The 19,186-nt window shown below is 43.0% G+C and overlaps 1 protein-coding gene across 1 annotated transcript in view; it reads right to left on the bottom strand.

Moving 5' to 3' along the window:
* The window catches only part of C1H8orf34 (chromosome 1 C8orf34 homolog), a 397,204-nt gene that overhangs the window by 289,728 nt on the left and 88,290 nt on the right, over positions 1-19,186 (bottom strand). The window contains exon 2 of the mRNA XM_030190169.1: positions 2,478-2,625. Within this exon, the coding sequence (XP_030046029.1) occupies positions 2,478-2,625 (148 nt within the window). The remainder of the gene's footprint in view (positions 1-2,477; positions 2,626-19,186) is intronic.

Genomic DNA, 19,186 nt, shown 5'->3' with positions numbered 1-19,186 from the left:
CAGCTCATTTTCACAATTTCATATGCACAGTATGCAAAAGAAATATCACAGCTGCTGGCACACACCGATCCACCGAATCAATAGTTGCAAATCAAGGGTCTCCCCAAATATGGCTCACTCCACTCCCGAAGCTGCAGCGGCAAACGGGCGGGCGGGAAAGCAGCAAGCAAGCAGCCACACTGAACTCCGTCCTTCGCTTCCTGAATCCTGCCCTCTCTCTGTGTCCCGCCTTCCTCTGATGTCATTTCCTTTGGGGCGGGCGGGACGCTGAGAGGGCAGGATTCAGGAAGCGAAGGACGGAGTTCAGCATGGCTGCTTGCTTGCTGCTTTCCCACCCGTCCGTTCGCCGCTGCGGGAAAGAACTCGTCTTTGTCGTCTTCGTCTCACCCCCCCAGTCTACGCCTATGACTATAATACAGGAACACACCTTTTAGTAAATAAAACATCTTTTGTTCATATTTCCCCAATGTTGATGGATTTCCATTTAATATCAGTGGAGTTTAGAATCCAATTTAATCAATCTATTTGGTGTTTGTGGTTGGATGGATGGTTTATCTAAAGAATTTTTAAAATATTTTATGAACTAAAAAAAAGAGAGCTTCATTCCTCTCAAAGGTTTCCTTTGAACTCCAAGTGATTTCAAATTGCAATCAACTAATGTATGCCTTTGGAGTGATGAGGCCTAAACTGTAGAACTCTAAACTATTATATTTGTGCCAATTTATAGACTATGTTCAAAAAGAACTTAAAGCACAGTTTTACAATTTGGTTTTTAAGTTGCTACAGAGAGGTTTAAAAGTGAAATAAATTTATTAGGAACAAAAAAATGAGTGGCCTGTCCTCTCACAGGTCAGGAGAACATAAACACACCAAAAAGTAGTTCTTTGGTTCAAAACGTTCCCTCCAGTGGCCGGCTCCTGCAGGACCACTGTGTGCACTAATTTGTCTCTCAAAGGGCAGCTCAAAGAGCTTGCTTTGGCCTGGAGTCCAAGAATTATAGTTCTGTCTTTCAAAATGCAGCACAATTGGTCAGGCTTGGCCCTCAGTTCAAAAGTTACAATTTGAGCAGGGTTCCAAGATCAACTTGGCCTACCTGAGTAGAGCTTCTCCAGCTTACCTTCTGTACAAGATGTAGCCATGGGGGGGGGGGCCTCAGCAGAGGAGGGTGGAGGACCTCTCTGACTGATATGTGTTGAGGTTATTTTTATCCTGCCTTGACCACACCTTCCTTGCTCTGAACGTGCTGAGTCATCTCTTCCTTACTCTTTGCCCTGATGGAGTTCTTTTAAGGGGGAAATGTAATTTCCTATACACTCCCTCACAAAAGTAATCTGTAGGAAACTCAATGTTTATCAAGCTGCTGCAAAAGGGGCCCTGTGGTAGCATTAGTGCGTGGATTTGCCACATACCGAGGCCGCTTTTACTGAAGTGGGTAAAAAGCCAAAAAAAAAACCAAAATGGCTGTGCAGTTAGTAAACACTTGCTGCGCAGCCATTTCAAAGGGGGACCTTTACCATCACCTTTTTAGGTGATGGTAAGGGCTTCCGTGCTAACCCTCCAGGAAAAACAAATTCTGTCGCGCTGAAAATGGTGCGGAATAGGGGCGGTACTACCACCCGCTCCCACATTAGGCCGGCTGTAGTGGTGGACTGGCAAGCGACGAAGTGACGGCAGCTCTACCACCACTTTGTAAAAGGGCCCCTTGGTGAGACAAGCTATCAAATTCAATGAAGTAAAGTTCAGGGAGTCGAAATACACCTTCAACTCTCCATTAATGTGGATTATCATCAGCAGAACTGTTTTTCTTTGTATGGATTCCTGCGATCTTTTCCTTATCACTGACTGATCATTCTTTGTCTCAAACAATTGTGAAAAATGTTTAATTGAAAAAAAAAATACTTCAGGGCGTTAAGCAATGTTAGGCCGAGTGGCAAAATGAGAGAGGCTGGTAGCACTCTTATCGACTTGCAATTTATGAAAGCACAAGCTTTTGAGGCTGAGTTCATTTATGACAAAGATTGAAAGGACTGTAGAGCTATGAATGTTGAATAAAAAAATGCACAATTTCACCTTCTAAATGCCTAAAATTGTCCTTATATGCAGTACAGTAGAAAGACCATTTCCTCATTCCTACCCTACAGCTATTGTATGTCATTGCTCATGTTTGATTTATTCTTACTGTATACCGCCTTGAGTGAATTCCTTCAAAAAGGTGGTAAATAAATCCTCATAAATAAAATAAAATAAAAATAAATAGACCTTGGGTGGATCTCTTCATAAAGGCAGTTAATAAATCTAAGTAAATAAACTAGATATACATACATTGTTATTACACGACTAAAATGGTTATTGGTAAATCACATGCCTCTGAAGTACATCACTTTTTTCTACCTACCAAAAACCTCAATACTGCAAGTTTAATCTAAGAGATGGAATCTTATTTTTAGTTCAAGTGCCCCAGCTAATCAAAGATTTACCTGGCGAGTCACTTTCTGCCCAAAGAGCTGCTGATCCAGATAGCGTTCTCTGAAGCTGGCCAAGATTCCCCTGTTTGCTCTGCAAGTGGCTGATGAGAAATGGAATTGGTTGGTCAGGAGTCTCCGTTATTAATTTGGTCATCAGTTCCTACAACGAGACAGCTTCCAGTTTTTATATGCACAGAGTGGAATAACCAATCTACATCAACCATAAAGGCAAATGCAGTCCTTAAAAGGAGAAAATATGTTGGACTATGATGAAATGAGAAGTAGCACTGTACTTTTACTTTAAAAAAAATGTATTACCTGTATCCATCCATATCTTGTTTAAAGAGATCATCTGCATTTTCTTTACTGAGTAGTAGTGATCATCACTTCAGACTATTCACATTCTCTTATTTTACACTTTGCATTTGGCTGAGCGTGTTTATTGGACCATGAGTTTTAATTAAGGCCAGCCACAGAAATCTGCATACATGCAAAACAACTCCAATCCACTTTGTCAGTGTCAGGATAAACCACCTTGCTGATGCATAGTCTACAGATCTAAAAGTGATTCTAATCTCCAAAGGTCATTACTCCATCCTCATTCTCCTCGACCTATCCGCCGCTTTTGACACTGTCAATCACACCTTACTTCTTGACACACTGTCCTCTTTTGAGTTCCAGGGCGCTGTCCTCTCCTGGTTCTCCTCTTATCTCTCCCATCATACCTTCAGAGTACACTCTCATGGCTCTTCCTCCACCCCTATCCCGCTCTCTGTTGGAGTACCTCAGGGTTCTGTCCTTGGACCCCTTCTTTTCTCTATCTACACCTCTTCCCTGGGCTCCCTGATCTCCTCTCATGGCTTCCAGTATCATCTTTATGCCGACGACACCCAGCTTTATCTCTCCACACCTGACATCACTGCGGAAACCCAGGCCAAAGTATCGGCCTGCTTATCCGACATTGCTGGCTGGATGTCCAACCGCCACCTGAAACTGAACATGGCCAAGACCGAACTTCTTGTCTTCCCACCCAAACCCACTTCTCCTCTACCTCCACTCTCTATCTCAGTTGATAACACCCTCATCGTCCCCGTCTCATCTGCCCGCAACCTCGGTGTCATCTTCGACTCCTCCCTCTCCTTCTCTGCGCACATCCAGCAGTTAGCCAAGACCTGTCGCTTCTTCCTCTATAACATTAGCAAAATCCGCCCTTTCCTCTCTGAGCACACCACCCGAACTCTCATCCACTCTCTCGTTACCTCTCGCCTTGACTACTGCAACCTACTCCTTACTGGTCTCCCACTTAGCCACCTATCCCCCCTTCAGTCCGTTCAGAACTCTGCTGCACGTCTTATCTTCCGCCTGAACCGATACACTCACATCACCCCTCTCCTCAAGTCACTTCATTGGCTTCCGATCAGGTACCGCATTCAATTCAAGCTTCTGCTACTAACCTACAAATGTACTCGATCTGCAGCCCCTCCTTACCTCTCAACCCTCATCTCCCCTTACGTTCCTACCCGTAACCTCCGCTCTCAAGACAAATCCCTCCTTTCAGTACCCTTCTCCACCACCGCCAACTCCAGGCTCCGCCCTTTCTGCCTCGCCTCACCCCACGCGTGGAACAAACTCCCCGAGCCCATACGTCAGGCCCCCTCCCTCCCCATCTTCAAATCTCTGCTTAAAGCCGACCTCTTCAATGTCGCTTTCGGCACCTAGCCTCTACTCCTCTACCCAGGAAATCTAGACTGCACAACTTGACATTTCGTTCTTTAGATTGTAAGCTCCTTTGAGCAGGGACCGTCCTTCTTTGTTTATGTTGTACAGTGCTGCGTAACCCTAGTAGCGCTCTAGAAATGTTAAGTAGTAGTAGTATTAGTAGCAAAGTGAGATGTAGGGTTTTATGCAAAGAAATTTTTGTTTTGTCTGACACATATGCACATACAGTTAAGTGCATGTAATATGCTCATAACTGTACCCATGTATCAGGAAGACATTCTTTGACGTGGAGTTGGGGCAGAGTGCACATGCTTACTTTTGCATTTCCAAAGTATGGGTGAAAATATACACAAAAATGTACCCAGACAAATAGATGCAGCATGTGTATGTGCAGGACGTCAGACTCAGTCAGAAACCAAACGAAGGAAGAAGACTTCGGCTGGCGCCTGGCAGGTGTTGAGGTCCCCCGCCAGCAAAGGTAGCAGGCGGTGTGTTGGCGGGAGGGGGGGTTGAGAGGGTCGCCGGCAGGGGGTCCAGGGCCAAATCTACGGGGGGCCCAGGCCCCCGTGGCCCCATAGCAGCTACGCCCCTGGTGTGAAGGGGACACAAAACTGACCATTTTAAAAAAGAAAAACAAACCATGCAAATTATCCATGTTCTTATACCAAGGTCCTCTTCTACTAAAGCACATCACGATTTTGCAATCGCTGTGCACTAACAGCCAAAATTAATACAAAACCTCTGTGCTATCTGTTGTTGGTGTGCCCAGCATCTTCCCATACAGTTAATGCAGAGAACACACACTTACCATGCACTAACTGCATTTGCAGACAGCACAAATGTAATTAACACCACCTCCTGACGTAATGTTAATTGCAAACACAGCAAATAATGCAGAGCAGATAACAAGTGGTATTGTACTATATGTTAAGTGTAAGGCACAGGCCCTGCTCATTTCTTGTCCCCTTCCACTTCAGAATTAGAATATACTAACTCCTGGATTCTATAAATAGCACCAAAATTTGGTAGCTTAAAATTGCACACGATCCTGAGATCCATGTGCAAATAAGCTAATTAGCCGTTCATCAATAATTGGCTAATTATTGATAAATGGCTCTAATTTGGATTTGGGCATGATTCTATAAAGATTCATGCCCAAATCCTCTCCTGTGCAACCCAAAGAGAGTATGGCTATGGAAGGGCATGGACGGGTCAGGGGCATTCCAGAGAATTACACGCAGTGCGCCCAAGTTGTGCATCAGTATTTACACCAGGTTTCAGTTTGTGTAAGTCCTCATGCCCAAAGTTGGGCACTGAAATATGCACTAAGCGCTTTTCTATAAAGAACGCTCAGTCCAGAGTAGCCTTTAAAGAATAGCGCCGAATACAAATTTTTCCTGGCCACTAACTTTTGGTGCCATTTACTGAATCTGGCCCTAAGTATCAGGCCGCTGTATTATCAGGAGGTGTGCTATCCCTGAAATGCTCCAATTCCTACATTAACTGCAAACAAACTTTTTCCAGAGACAGGAAGGAGGTAGAACTAGAAGACATGAATTGAGATTGAAAGGGGGCCGACTCAGGAATAACGTGTCAGGAAGTATTTCTTCACCGAGAGGATGGTAGGTACCTGGAATGCCCTCCCACGGGAGGTGGTGGAGATAAAAGCGATAACAAAATTCAAAAAAGTGTGGGATTGACACAAAGGAATCCTGTTAAGAAAGAATGGATCCACATAAGCTTAGCAGAGATTAGGTGGCAACACCAATAATTGGGAAGCAAAGCCAGTGCTGGGTGGATTTCTGTAGTCAGTGCCCTGATCATGGCTAAACAGATTTGGGTGGGCTGGAGTGTAGCTTTTCAGGGGCTTCGACATTAACTTCAGAATTTTTAGAACAAGGACAGTGCTGAGCAGACTTCTATGGTCTATGCCCTGAAAATGGCAAGGACAAACCAAGACCAGGTATACATATGAAGTACCAAATACCATTTGTAATAAGGTTATCTTGTTGGGCAGACTGAATGGACCATACAGGTCTTTATCTGCCGTCATCTCCTATACTATATAATGCATTTTAATAAAAGGGAACCTGTATTTTTCAGATGAGTTTGCATAGATAGTTATTGTGGATGCCCTGAAAAAAGGACCTGTTTCTAGTCCTCACCGAGAACTCCTGGGTTAACTTTACTCCCATGGCAGGATACTGCTATTGAAGTTGGCACATTCTATTTTAGTTAATGCTTTAAAAAATGATGTTGTTTCAGAAAAAGTTAGTAGAATGTGTACTTATTTAAAATTGAAGAGTTTTGGGGCAGAATAAAATCTGTTGAGTAAATGAATTTTTCTTTGCTTAGTAGACAAGAAAAAGTAGAAATCATTATGACAGAGCCATCATGTTCAAATCTAGGATCCTTCCAGTTTATAACAATCAATGGTTTTCTAGAGACTTCAAGGCAGCCTATTTAGGTTGACACAAAGATTTATTGGTATTGCTTCAGGAAGTTAATGGACAAATGCAATGAATTTCAACAGCTAGATTATTAAAGCTCAAAACGCATTAACAGAAATAAATGATTTGCAGAAAGACGATAACATTAGAACAATGCATTGTTAATGATGGGTAGACAGATTGGGTTAAACAAGCATAAATAATAAAGGTCAGCAGTGAATTATCTGGGATGAGTTTTAATATATCAACCGACAATATTCTCCGTCTTTCAAAGCAAATAAGTCTGTTATTAATGTGGTAAAAGAATTAGTTTAACATCAGAAGAATTGCATATGAAAGTCAATATTCAGCCACCCGGTCAATGCATAATTTGAAGCTTCTAGTTTAGATGATTTCAAATTTATAATCGGCAATACTATCCGTTTTGACAGTTATATCCACATATAACTTGAAATATCTAAGACTGATGTTTGAAGTTAAACCTGCTTATTTGTGAGGACCATGGGAATCTAGAGGGTAATTTTATAAGGCGGTGCCTAGATTAAAAGGGTAAGTAGAGGCCTCCTTAGGCACCATTTTATCAACATCCATAAGCACCTATGCACATCAGTAGCAAAGCCTGTGCCTACATTGCAGGCAAACAAATTTATACCTGTTCAAGGATGTACTTGTAGTCTAAGTGTGTACTTGCAAACTTCATCTATGCTCCATCCAAACTCTCCCTTGTATACTCCTACCAACAAAGTATACCCTCCCATCATGTCAATGTACATACAGTCAGGATGTTATAAGAGCCCACATATGCCTGAAAACTATCTCCCTAAAATACGTGTTTAGGGGCTGCATTATGCCCTCCCTCTTTATGAATGGACAGTTGGTTGTATGATTTATACCTTTAAAATTATTTGCTCAAGTGGCATGGTATTAAAACAGCATTCACGTGGTTGGCCCCACTGCCGACCATTTAAGAACGTTTGAATGTTGTCCTCATTGTAAATAAAATAGTGTTTAGAATACACTTATCTGATTTGGTACTCAAATAGGACAGATGCAAGACGGAAAAAACTGTGCCTTGAAATGAAGGAAAAAGTTGGCCAAAAACCTAATGGTGAGAAAACTATATTTAAAAAAAAAAAACATTATTACGGTTAATTTTGGGGTGGCTTTGGGGATAAAAGCTATAGGGAATTCAGGTCAAGTCAAGCTTTGCTACATTGCTGTTCCAAACCAGGCCTGAAATGCAATATTATGAAAACTGAGTTGTCAGCATTATTGATCCAAGCTATGTTGACATGGAACTTGAATGCTTACTCTAGGTCATGGGACATACAAGAACCATAATGTATAAGGTTAGCAGAATATAGCTAGAGGTCACAGCAACCCATAAAAATGATGGGGTTGGTTATGCTTAAGCTAACTAGGCCTTTGCATCATAAAACTAACCTCCCATGACTTGTCATACCTCATTAAGCTGGACCAATCAAAGTGTCAGGCCAGCATTGTACCCACTTTAATCTGTTTATAGTCAATGACAGGAAAAAGACACTTCAGTCTATGGACACAAACACTATATCATTAGGGGTTTCCTGGACACTAGATAGTAAAGGAGGTCTCACGCTCAGAAGAGGGACCAGAAAGATGTGCCGAGGACAGACCAAACCCAAGAAGGGGAAGCAAAGGAGAACCTGTCTTGTTTTGGTAACAGACTCCCTTTCAGAAATTCAGAGAATGAGATAGCTACCTGATATACTATAATGTTGAAATTTTTATTAAGCAGACACTTGAAACAGTACTGAGTTTGACAACTATGAAATAAAGTCACAGTATAAACCTATAGTGTCAGACTCGTGAGTTCTTGTACCAGGTACAGCGCTGCTGAGTCCAGTGGAGCGGTCCCAGTTCTGCTTGGCGGCCGGGCAACCCTGAGCTTCACCTGCGATGACCGCCATTCCTCAGAGGTTGAGCCCCCAGGTGCAGGTGACCAGCAGGACTTACGAGACGAGGATAGAAGAGGGGCTCCAAAAGAATTTGCCAGGCAAGCAGCAGACACAGAGAGTAGTCCAGGTACAGGCAGCGTCAAGCAGGCAGGCAGCAGGCAAAAGAATAGTCCAGGTAAAGGCGGCGTCGAACAGGCAGGCAGCAGGCAAGAGAGTAGTCCAGGTACAGGCAGCGTCACACAGGCAGGCAGCAGGCAAGAGAGTATCCAGGAACTGACAGGGGACCAGTAGCCAAGAAACAAAGAGAGAGAATAATAACACACAAAAGGGTAGTGCTTACCAAAGTAGAAGCCGAAGCCACGAGGCAGAGAGGAGCTCACCAGAAATAGTGCTGGTGTCTGACGTCAGCAGGAAACATCTGGGAGGGCGAATTGCCGTGGGACAGTTTAAGACAGAACCCCCCAATGGAAGCAGCGCATCATGGAGACAAGGACAGCCATAGGTTAAGGAGGCAGGGAGAGTCACCTGGAAGCTGCCCGTTGGACCAGCCTATCCCTAAGGAGCAAGGAGGCAGGTCAACGATTCTGATGCAGCGTTGGGCATCGCCCATTCGGTGTGAACCGGACCATAGGAAGGAGCGCTGAGATGGGAGAGAGCAATGTAACCCAAGAACGCCAATTGTGCTGCCAGTACCAGCAACGACAACAGAATTCCAGCGTGCTAGAGGACCCCTCAGGGGTAAGGTGAGGGGCTTGACATATAGAGAGCAAGCAGTTTGGGGTAAACTAACTGAAGAGGTATTATTGGTCCCATATGGAAGCATTCTGGGATAGTATCTTATTGAATAATTAAATTATAATTGTATTTCAGACTGAGACCACACTTCATCTATCCCACCTGGGGAAAAACCTCTGATGGGCAAAAGATGGGGAGGAATAAGTAGCTGCAGGGATTGCCTGTCCCCTGAACTAAGTGAAGCACCCAAGTCCACACTGGTGATCAAATGATGGAGAAGAAACTCCTTTATGAAGAGGGACTAAGTGCTTTGCTATAGGACCTGGAATAGAGGTTCCCCCTTTCAGCTGCTTAACCCTGGCTTTCCTTTTCCCCATAGTAAAGAAGCAAAAAGAGTACCTCCAAAGAAGAAAAGTTCCAGGACAGTGTCACCAGGCCCTACGGGGCTCACAAGGGGCCTGGCGGGCCTTACGGCTGTGCTGCAGGAAGCCACGGACTATATCCTCAAACCGGTCCTGCCTAGATGACCTCAGCAGGACCAGGAGCCGATGGAACAAGCAATCAAACCAGCAAGACTTGCCTCCAGTGTTATTCCTCTTCTCCACAACTCACAGGAAGATGTGGGTTAAGTCCTAAAACCTGTCCTGCCTAGATGACATCAGTAGACCCAGGAGCCAATGGAACAAGCAGTCAAACCAGCAACCCTCTCCATTTGATGTTCATTTGGAACCAGCAGAATTTCCTAAAGAAACTTCAGCAGAGGATGTTGAGGTTCCTCAAGTAACTTTATTAGATGTATGGAAAATGGTTAAAAGGTCTGAGTCCTGCTTAGAGGTCCAGTACAACAACTGTTTTTCTCAGCAAATGGTCTCAAAGTTTGAGGGCTTGGACTTTAAAGTTTTACAGTTAGATAATTCCCTAAAGAAAATGGATTCTCAAGTTGAAGCTCTACAACAAGCAAGGACTTCTGAACATAAGGATAGACTATATTTACATTGCCAAACTGAGAGATTGGAAGATCAGCTTAGAGCATCCAACTTGAGACTTCTGAATTCTCCAGTCTGTTCAAGGAGGCTCTATTGTTGCCTAATGCTGATACAATAAGTCTTGTAAAATGATATTATTTAATTAAGAAAGTTGTAAAACAGGGTCAGGATGAATTGGCATCTGATATATTGTCTTCAAAAATAATGTCATGGAGAATTTAAAAGCCACTTAAAAGTCTTCTCAAGATATTTCAGAAGGCCACTCTCCTGATTTCCCTGACTTCAGAGCAGGATAAGGCTTTATTTATGAGAAATTACTTTAGGAAGAAAGATTGTCTTTATTGTGGAGGAGAAATACAGGTATTTCCTGATGTTTCTAGGTCCACTCAGTTAAGGCAGAAACATTTCTTCAGTTAAAATATAGAACCTTGGCCCTAGGGGCTACTTAGTAACATAGTAGATGACGACAGAAAAAGACCTGCACGGTCCATCCAGTCTGCCCAACAAGATAAACTCTTATGTGCTACTTTTTATGTATACCAGACCTTGATTTGTATCTCAAAATAATACAGGGAGTGCAAACTTTTGTAAATCTATAAATGCCAGATTGTTTGCACAATTAGTTTGTGGGCGCTTTCCACCTTATAATGACAATTAAACAAATGGAACCTCAAATCCCCCCGGTAGCGAAAATTTCAATACAGAACTACCACTACCAACATAGGGGTCCGTTTATTATCATAGGTTCCATAAGGGACAGAAGAGGAGGAAAACCAATCGCTCAAAAAAACTCACTCTAAGTGAGAAAAACGAGCGACTTAAAAAAGCCTCCTCCTGTTCCTTACTAACGCCTAATGTGGAGTACGCCAACCACCAAACTAAACAAACATATCCTAAGACAATTGTATCCATTGTTCACCACCCTTCTGAGCTAAAAGCCCCCCCCAGGAAGAGTTGATGTACTCTGCTGGAATGTTGGGGTGAAAGACGGCAATTTCTCCCCTTGGATACTATCAGGAGCCCCCGTTGGGATCGGGACTGATTTATGCCTTGCAGCTAAGTACCCAAATACCCAAGCTGTTAAAATTTTGTTTTCCTTGGGGGGTCTAAGAGATTTAGAAGATGGATGTTGTTTTCCTGGGGGGCTTTAGGTTCAAAAGGGTGGTGAACAATGGATACAATTGTCTTAGGACATGTTTGTTTAGTTTGGTGATTGGCGTACTCCACATTAGGCGTTAGTAAGGAACAGGAGGAGGTTTTTTTAAGTCGCTCGTTTTTCTCAGAGTGAGTTTTTTTTGAGCGATTGGTTTTCCTCCTCTTCTGTCCCTTACGGAACCTATGATAATAAACGGACCCCTATGTTGGTAGTGGTAGTTCTGTATTGAAATTTTCGCTACCGGGGGATTTGAGGTTCCATTTGTTTAATTGTCATTATAAGGTGGAAAGCGCCCGCAAACTAACTGTGCAAACAATCTGGCATTTCTTGATTTGTATCTGCCATTTTCAGGGCATAGACCGTAGAAGTCTGCCCAGCACTAGCCCCACCTCCCACCACCAGCTCTGCCACCCAATCTCGGCTAAGCTTCTGAGGATCCATTCCTTATGAACAGGATTCCTTTATGTTTATCCCACGCATGTTTGAATTCCGTTACCGTTTTCATCTCCACCTCCTCCCGCAGGAGGGCATTCCAAGTATCTACTACTCTCTCAGTGAAAAAATACTTCCTGACATTTTTCTTGAGTCTGCCTCCCTTCAATCTCATTTCATGTCCTCTAGTTCTACCGCCTTCCCGTCTACGGAAAAGGTTCATTTCTGGATTAATACCTTTCAAATATTTGAACATCTGTCTCATATCACCCCTATTTCTCCTTTCCTCCAGGGTATACATGTTCAGGTCAGCAAGTCTCTAATCATATGTCTTATAATGCAAATCCCATACCATTCTCGTAGCTTTTCTTTGCACCGCTTCAATTTTTTTTACATCCTTAGCAAGATACGGCCTCCAAAATTGAACACAATACTCCAGGTGGTGCCTCACCAACGACTTATACAGGGGCATTAAAACCTATTTTCTTCTGCTGGTCACACCTCTCTCTATACAGCCTAGCAACCTTCTAGCTATGGCCTCTGCCTTGTCACACTGTTTCGACACCTTCAGATCCTCAGATACTATCACCCCAAGATCCCTCTCCCCGTTCGTACATATCAGACTCTCACCGCCTAACACATACGTTTCCCGTGGATTTCTACTCCCTAAGTGCATCACTTTGCATTTCTTCGCATTGAATTTTAATTGCCAAACCTTAGACCATTCTTCTAGCTTCCTCAGATCCTTTTTCATGTTTTCCACTCTCTCCCGGGTGTCCACTCGGTTACAAATCTTAGTATCATCCGCAAAAAGGCAAACTTTACCTTCTACCCCTTCGGCAATGTCACTCACAAATATATTGAACAGAATCGGCCCCAGCACCGATCCCTGAGGCACTCCACTACTCACCTTTCCCTCATCCGAGCGAATTCCACTAACCACCACCCTCTGGCCTCTGTCCGTCAACCAGTTCCTAATCCAGTTCACCACGTCGGGTCCTATTTTCAGCCTGTCAAGTTTATTCAAGAGCCTCCTGTGGGGAACCGTGTCAAAAGCTTTGCTGAAATCTAAGTAGATTTTCTCTTACTTTCTTCTTGAAATTTCCCCTATAAGTATTTGATTACTTTAGCTGGTGTTAATTATGTCTTCTTTGAACCAGATCAGTTAGAAAGACTTATTATATAGGAAAGCTAAGCAAACATCATGAGTGGCTTATTTTTGCCATCACCATAGGTAAATCTCCAGATAGGTAGGGATGCATTTGTTACTGCTCTTGATTTCTGTTGATATAATTATATGATGAAACTGCTCTCCTTTTTCTTCAGTGATGTGGGCTATTGGTTGCTTGTAAATAATGCTATGCATTTATTTTGTGAAAATTCTAATTATATTCCGATAATCCATAGAAAGAGTGCATTAGTATTCTTAAAATTCTCTTGAGTAATTTAAATATTAAGATTAATCATGATATAACTCTTAAATTACTGCTAAATAAAAGGTCATACTGCAATTAACTCACCAAGTAAAGTTGTAGCTACTGTGTCTTCTTACACTTCAGATACAATAAGCATAACACTGAAGAGATTACTCACTAAATGCCACTTGGTATAGTAATTTTTCTCTTACAACATCAAAAAGCAAATTAAAGGATAATAGGGCCAAGGGAATGCAAAGCCTGCTTGCTAAAATTGACAACTGCAGCCCAGTCATTAATCAAAAGAAATTGAGCGACTCATATGGGCATAGCACCTGCAGTGCAGAGTAGTGCACATGCAACACCAACTTTAAAAAAGCATTGCAATATTTTTTGGTTTTCAGCTACATGGCAACAGTAAAGTTTTGGTGCACCACCAACTTAAAGTCATCCTATCCACCGCCCCCCCCCCCCCCCCCCCCCCGAGTATGCCTATAAATAAAGAACTGTATGAAAGTATAAGCCTTTTAGCAAAGCATGTATGCCACAGTTTTAAATCCACCCCCATGTTAAGTGTCCCAAATTGCAAGAGACAGTTTACATATGGAAGATTAAACCACACACCCCCTCACAGCAAGAATGACTCCAGGTCCCTAATTCCCACTACACTGCAACCACTTGAGCCTTCTGTGCTGCTAGTCTTCCACAATCAAACATTCTATGGACCTGACATGGGATTTCTGAACTTCTAGGTCTCCAATCTCTCTCTCTCTCTCTCTCTCTCTCTCTAGTTTAGGGGAAAGGCTACCCCTGCAGCCACTTATTCCTCCCCATCTTTCATCCATCAGGGGTTTTCCTCAGGTGGGATAGATGAAATATGATCTCAGTCTGAAATACAATTATAATTTAATTATGCAATATAGTAACATAGTAACATAATAGATGACGGCAGAGAAAGACCTGTATGGTCCATCCAGTCTGTCCAACAAGATAAACTCATATGTGCTACTTTATGTGTATACCTGAACTTGATTTGTATCTGCCATTTTCAGGGCACAGACCGTAGAAGTATGCCCAGCACTAGCCATGCCTCCCACCCAATCTCCATTAAGCTTCTGAGGATCCATTCCTTCTGAACAGAATTCCTTTATGTTTATCCCATGCATGTTTGAATTCCGTTACTGTTTTCATCTCCACCACCTCCCGCGGGAGGGCATTCCAAGTATCTACCACTCTCTCAGTGAAAAAATACTTCCTGACATTTTTCTTGAGTCTGCACCCCTTTAACCTCATTTTATGTCCTCCCATCTCCGGAAAAGGTTCGTTTCTGGATTAATACCTTCAAATATTTGAACGCCTGTATCATATCACCACTGTTTCTCCTTTCCTCCAGGGTATACATGTTCAGGTCAGCAAGTCTCTCCTCATACGTCTTGTAACTCAAATCCCATACCATTTTTGTAGCTTTTCTTTGCACCGCTTCAATTCTTTTTACATCCTTTGCAAGATACGGTCTCCAAAACTGAACACAATACTCCACATGGGGCCTCACCAACGACTTGTACAGGTGCATCAACACCCCCTTTCTTCTGCTGGTCACACCTCTCTCTATACATCCAAGCAAACTTTTGGCTACAGCCACCGCCTTGTCACACTTTTTTGTCGCCTTCAGATCCTCAGATACTATCACCCCAAGATCCCTCTTCCCCCGTCTGTACATATCAGACTCTCTCCACCTAATACATACGTCTCCCGTGGATTTCTACTCCCTAAACGCATCACTTTGCATTTCTTCACATTGAATTTTAATTACCAAAGCTTAGACCATTCTTCTAGCTTCTGCAGATCCTTTTTCACATTTTCCACTCCCTCCGGGTTGTCCAATCTGTTACAAATATAAGTATCATCCGCAAAAAGGCAAACTTTACCTTCTAACCCTTCGGCAATGTCACTCACAAATATATTGAACAGAATTGGCCCCAGCACCGATCCCTGAGGCACTCCACTACCCACCTTTCCCTCATCCGAGTGAATTCCATTAACCGCCACCCTCTGGCGTCTGTCCACCAACCAGTTCTAAATCCAGTTCACCACGTCGGGTCCTATCTTCAGCCTGTCAAGTTTACTCAAGAACCTCCTGTGGGGAACCGTGTCAAAAGCTTTGCTCAAATCTAAGTAGATTACGTCTATAGCACGTTCTTGATTCAATTCTCCAGTCACCCAGTCAAAGAATTCAATGAGATTCGTTTGGCACAATTTACCTTTGGTAAAACCATGTTGTCTCAGATCTTGCAACTTATTGGCTTCCAGGAAAAGCACTATCCTTTCCTTCAGCATAGCTTCCATTACTTTCCAATAACCGAAGTGAGGTTTACCGGCCTGTAGTTTCCAGCTTCTTCCCTATCACCACTTTTGTGAAGAGGGACCACATCTGCTCTTCTCCAATCCCACGGAACCTCTCCCATCTCCAAGGATTTATTAAACAAATCTTTAAGAGGACCTGTCAGAACCTCTCTGAGCTCCCTCAATATCCTGGAGTGGATCCCGTCCGGTCCCATGGCTTTGGCCACCTCTGGATTTTCAAGTTGTTCATACACACTCTCTTCTGTGAACGGTGCTATATCCACTCCATTCTCATATGTACTTTTGAGAAATGATGCTATTCTAAAATGCTTCCATACAAGACCAAAAAACCTATTCAGGAAAGGCCTCTATACAAAAATCGACCTTTCCTGCTCCAATTTCTTCAACCCCCTGCAACCGTAATATGGGTCTATGTTCCCCATAGATCTTGTGATCAAAACTAGACTCTCCAGCTCCCTCAACCCACTCTTGTATCCCTCGTGACTACAGTTGAGCCCCCAACTCATTCCCCCACCCCTTGCTACTATGTTTCCCCAGACCCCCCCCCCCCCACACACACACACACCCTATAACAACAAAGCTCCTCCAGGCTCCCCATCACCACTCCATAACCAAAAATAAAGCCCCTCCAGGGCCACCCCTAAAAGCAAACAAAGCTCTGTAGATCCCCCACTAATCCAGCCTTCTGAGCCCCAACTTGAAGTTCACTACTGCAAACACCAAAGCCTTCAAGGGCAGGAAGAAGCCATTCATCTCTAACCCTACTTCTGAATAAAAAAACAGCCCCATCTAGCAGTTACTTCACAGTATAACAAGACACCATGAAATAATACACCATCGAAAGAAAGCTTACGATTTTGGCACTCCAAACACTCAGACATTTAGGAGCTGTTTACTAAGCCACGGTAGGGTTACAGTGGGCTTGGCATGTGGCAATTCGGCCCTACCACTGGGCTATTGCGGGAGCCTGGCAGTAATGCCGACTCCACCGCGCAACTTTTCCAGCACCAAAAAATTATTTAGAATTTTTTTTAAGCTCCAGGGGCATACCCAGCGGTAAGCACTGCCCGCTTACTGCCAAGTTAGTGTGGGAGTCCTTACCGTCTCCTAAATAAGAGGTGGTAAGGGCTCCCACCCGGAAATGACTGCATGGCAAGTATTACACTTCCCGCACTGCCATTTCCATTTTTTTAAGCCTTTTACTAGTGGTGGTAAAAGGAGGCATCAGAATGCGGTAAACCCGCATGTGGACGTCACCACAGGGGTCCTTTTACGTTAGTTTGCATTCTGGGTTACACTGAAATTTACTCAATTAATAAAAATGACACCAAAATATCTTGTCTGTCTCTCTGCGCAGCTGGGTTGTGTAACTCACCCTACACCCTCTCAACTACCACAAAACCTACCTACCTCCCTTCACTCACTCCCTCTCAGCAGCCACACACATTACTGAGGCTTACACACAAATATGCACACACCTGTCATCCTCCATCCCTCACCCTCAAATATGCACCCCCCCCCCCCACACACACACACACACCTACAGTCTATCCACACACCAAGCCCCAGAGACACTTATACTCATCCCATCCCGTACACACACAACAACCTTCAGGTACAACCCCAACTGTCCTTCTCTCAACTGGAGAAGTAGCCTAGTGGTTAATGCAGCGGACTTTGATCCTTGTGACTCTGGGCAAGTCACTTAACCCTCTATTGCCCCAGGTACAAATAAGTACCTGTATATACTATGTAAACCGCTGTGAATGTGTGCAGCACTCTTCCTCCATGGCAGTCCGTGATGGGGCTGTCCTGCAGCACTGCATTCCACAAAAGTTGGAACAGGGTTAGTCTCATACCTGTAACAGCCAACACTATGGAAAAACTGCTTTAAAATAAAGCACCTTTAAACAAGTAGATTATAGCATGAGTTCACAAGAGAGATTCTGTCAAACAATTCGATTCTCTGATGAGCCAACACCAGTAATGAAGCAGATAACAGGGCCTATCAGGTTATCAGTAAGACCTCAGACACAGTTCTACAAAGAAAAAAGGTTGTTATGGGACTTAGACAATAAAGTATTAATTGGATCAGGTCTGGTGTAATAACAAAACTCAGCATGGTAGTGACCCAAATTCAATATCTTTATTAGTGAAAATGCAGAGGGCCTCAAGGGGGAAATGTGTGCTTTCAGATGAGGCAAAATCTATAACAGAATAGATGCATCAGAAAGAACAAGAAAAAAATGAAAAAAGTGAAAAAAAAAAAGAATTCAAGGTTTTCAATGCAAAAGAAAGGATTAAATCATGCATTTGAGGAGCAAAATAAACTTTTTGATCGTTTTCAATTAGATTTGCATTAGAGTTGTGAGCCAAATTAATTTCAGTACAATTTCTCAACGAAAAAATAATTTACACTCCCAATGCAGTAAAGAAATCATATTCCCATTTCTATGCCCCAAGCAGAAACAAATTGTGCACAAACATAGGATCGCATGCAGATTGCCACAGAAAAATGCAACCATTCTAGTGCATTGGGTGTGCACTGGCCTCAGAATTGATATTTTGCAGAGATTCTACTAGGACCTGGAGGACTGTTGCATGAGCACACGCAAGATATAACTATCAGGTTATACAGATTAGAAGTGCATAATTGGCATGCCGAGTATGAGTATGCCATGTGCCTAAATATTATTAGTATGATACCACATGAACTTTTGCAGTTGAGCATTATTTCAGAGCTGCAGCATCTCTCCAACTTTGCATTGAGCCATGTGATCACCTCTGTTCTTATCCCCCTCCCATTGTTTTTTTTTATTTTCACGTTATTCACTATATTGACTACCTATCTCCTTTAATAAATCAAGAATAAAAGATGTGGCTAGTTTAGGCAGGCACAAGGAAAAAATGCCATAAAACCTTTACCAATGCTAGCCACAGAAAAGCAAATTTAGTGGACAGAGAGAAAAAAATTAAATGGAAGCAAGATGAGAGGTAGAGATTCAAGATGGATACAGGAGAGGAAATGAAGAAGACATGAGGGTAGAGAAAAAGTAATAGAAACTGGAGACCCTGGAAGAAGAATTAAGAGTACACAGAGGACTGCAGAAACTACAGACATAAGAACAGCCATAGCGGGTCAGATCTATGGTCCATCTAGCCCAGTATCCTGCTCACAACAGTGGCTAATTCAGGTCATAAGTACCTGGCAGAAACCCAAATAGTACCAACATTCCATGCTGCCATTTCCAGGGCAAGCAGTGGTGTCCCCATGTCTGTCTCAATAGCAGACTATGGACTTTTCCTCCAAGGACTTGCCCAAACCCTTTTTAAGCCCACATACACTAACCGCTGTTACCACATCCTCCAGCATTGAGTTCCAAAGCTTACCTATTTGTTGCGTAAAAAAATATTATCTCCTATTTGTTTTAAAATTAGTTCCATGTAACTTCAATGAGTGTCCCCTAGTCTTTGTACTTTTTGAAAGAGTAAAAATTAAATTCACTTCTACTCTTTCTACACCACTC

The sequence above is a fragment of the Microcaecilia unicolor genome, chromosome 1, assembly GCF_901765095.1.
Source record: "Microcaecilia unicolor chromosome 1, aMicUni1.1, whole genome shotgun sequence".
Lineage (NCBI taxonomy): Eukaryota > Metazoa > Chordata > Amphibia > Gymnophiona > Siphonopidae > Microcaecilia > Microcaecilia unicolor.
This window is presented reverse-complemented; position numbering and strand designations above follow the sequence as displayed.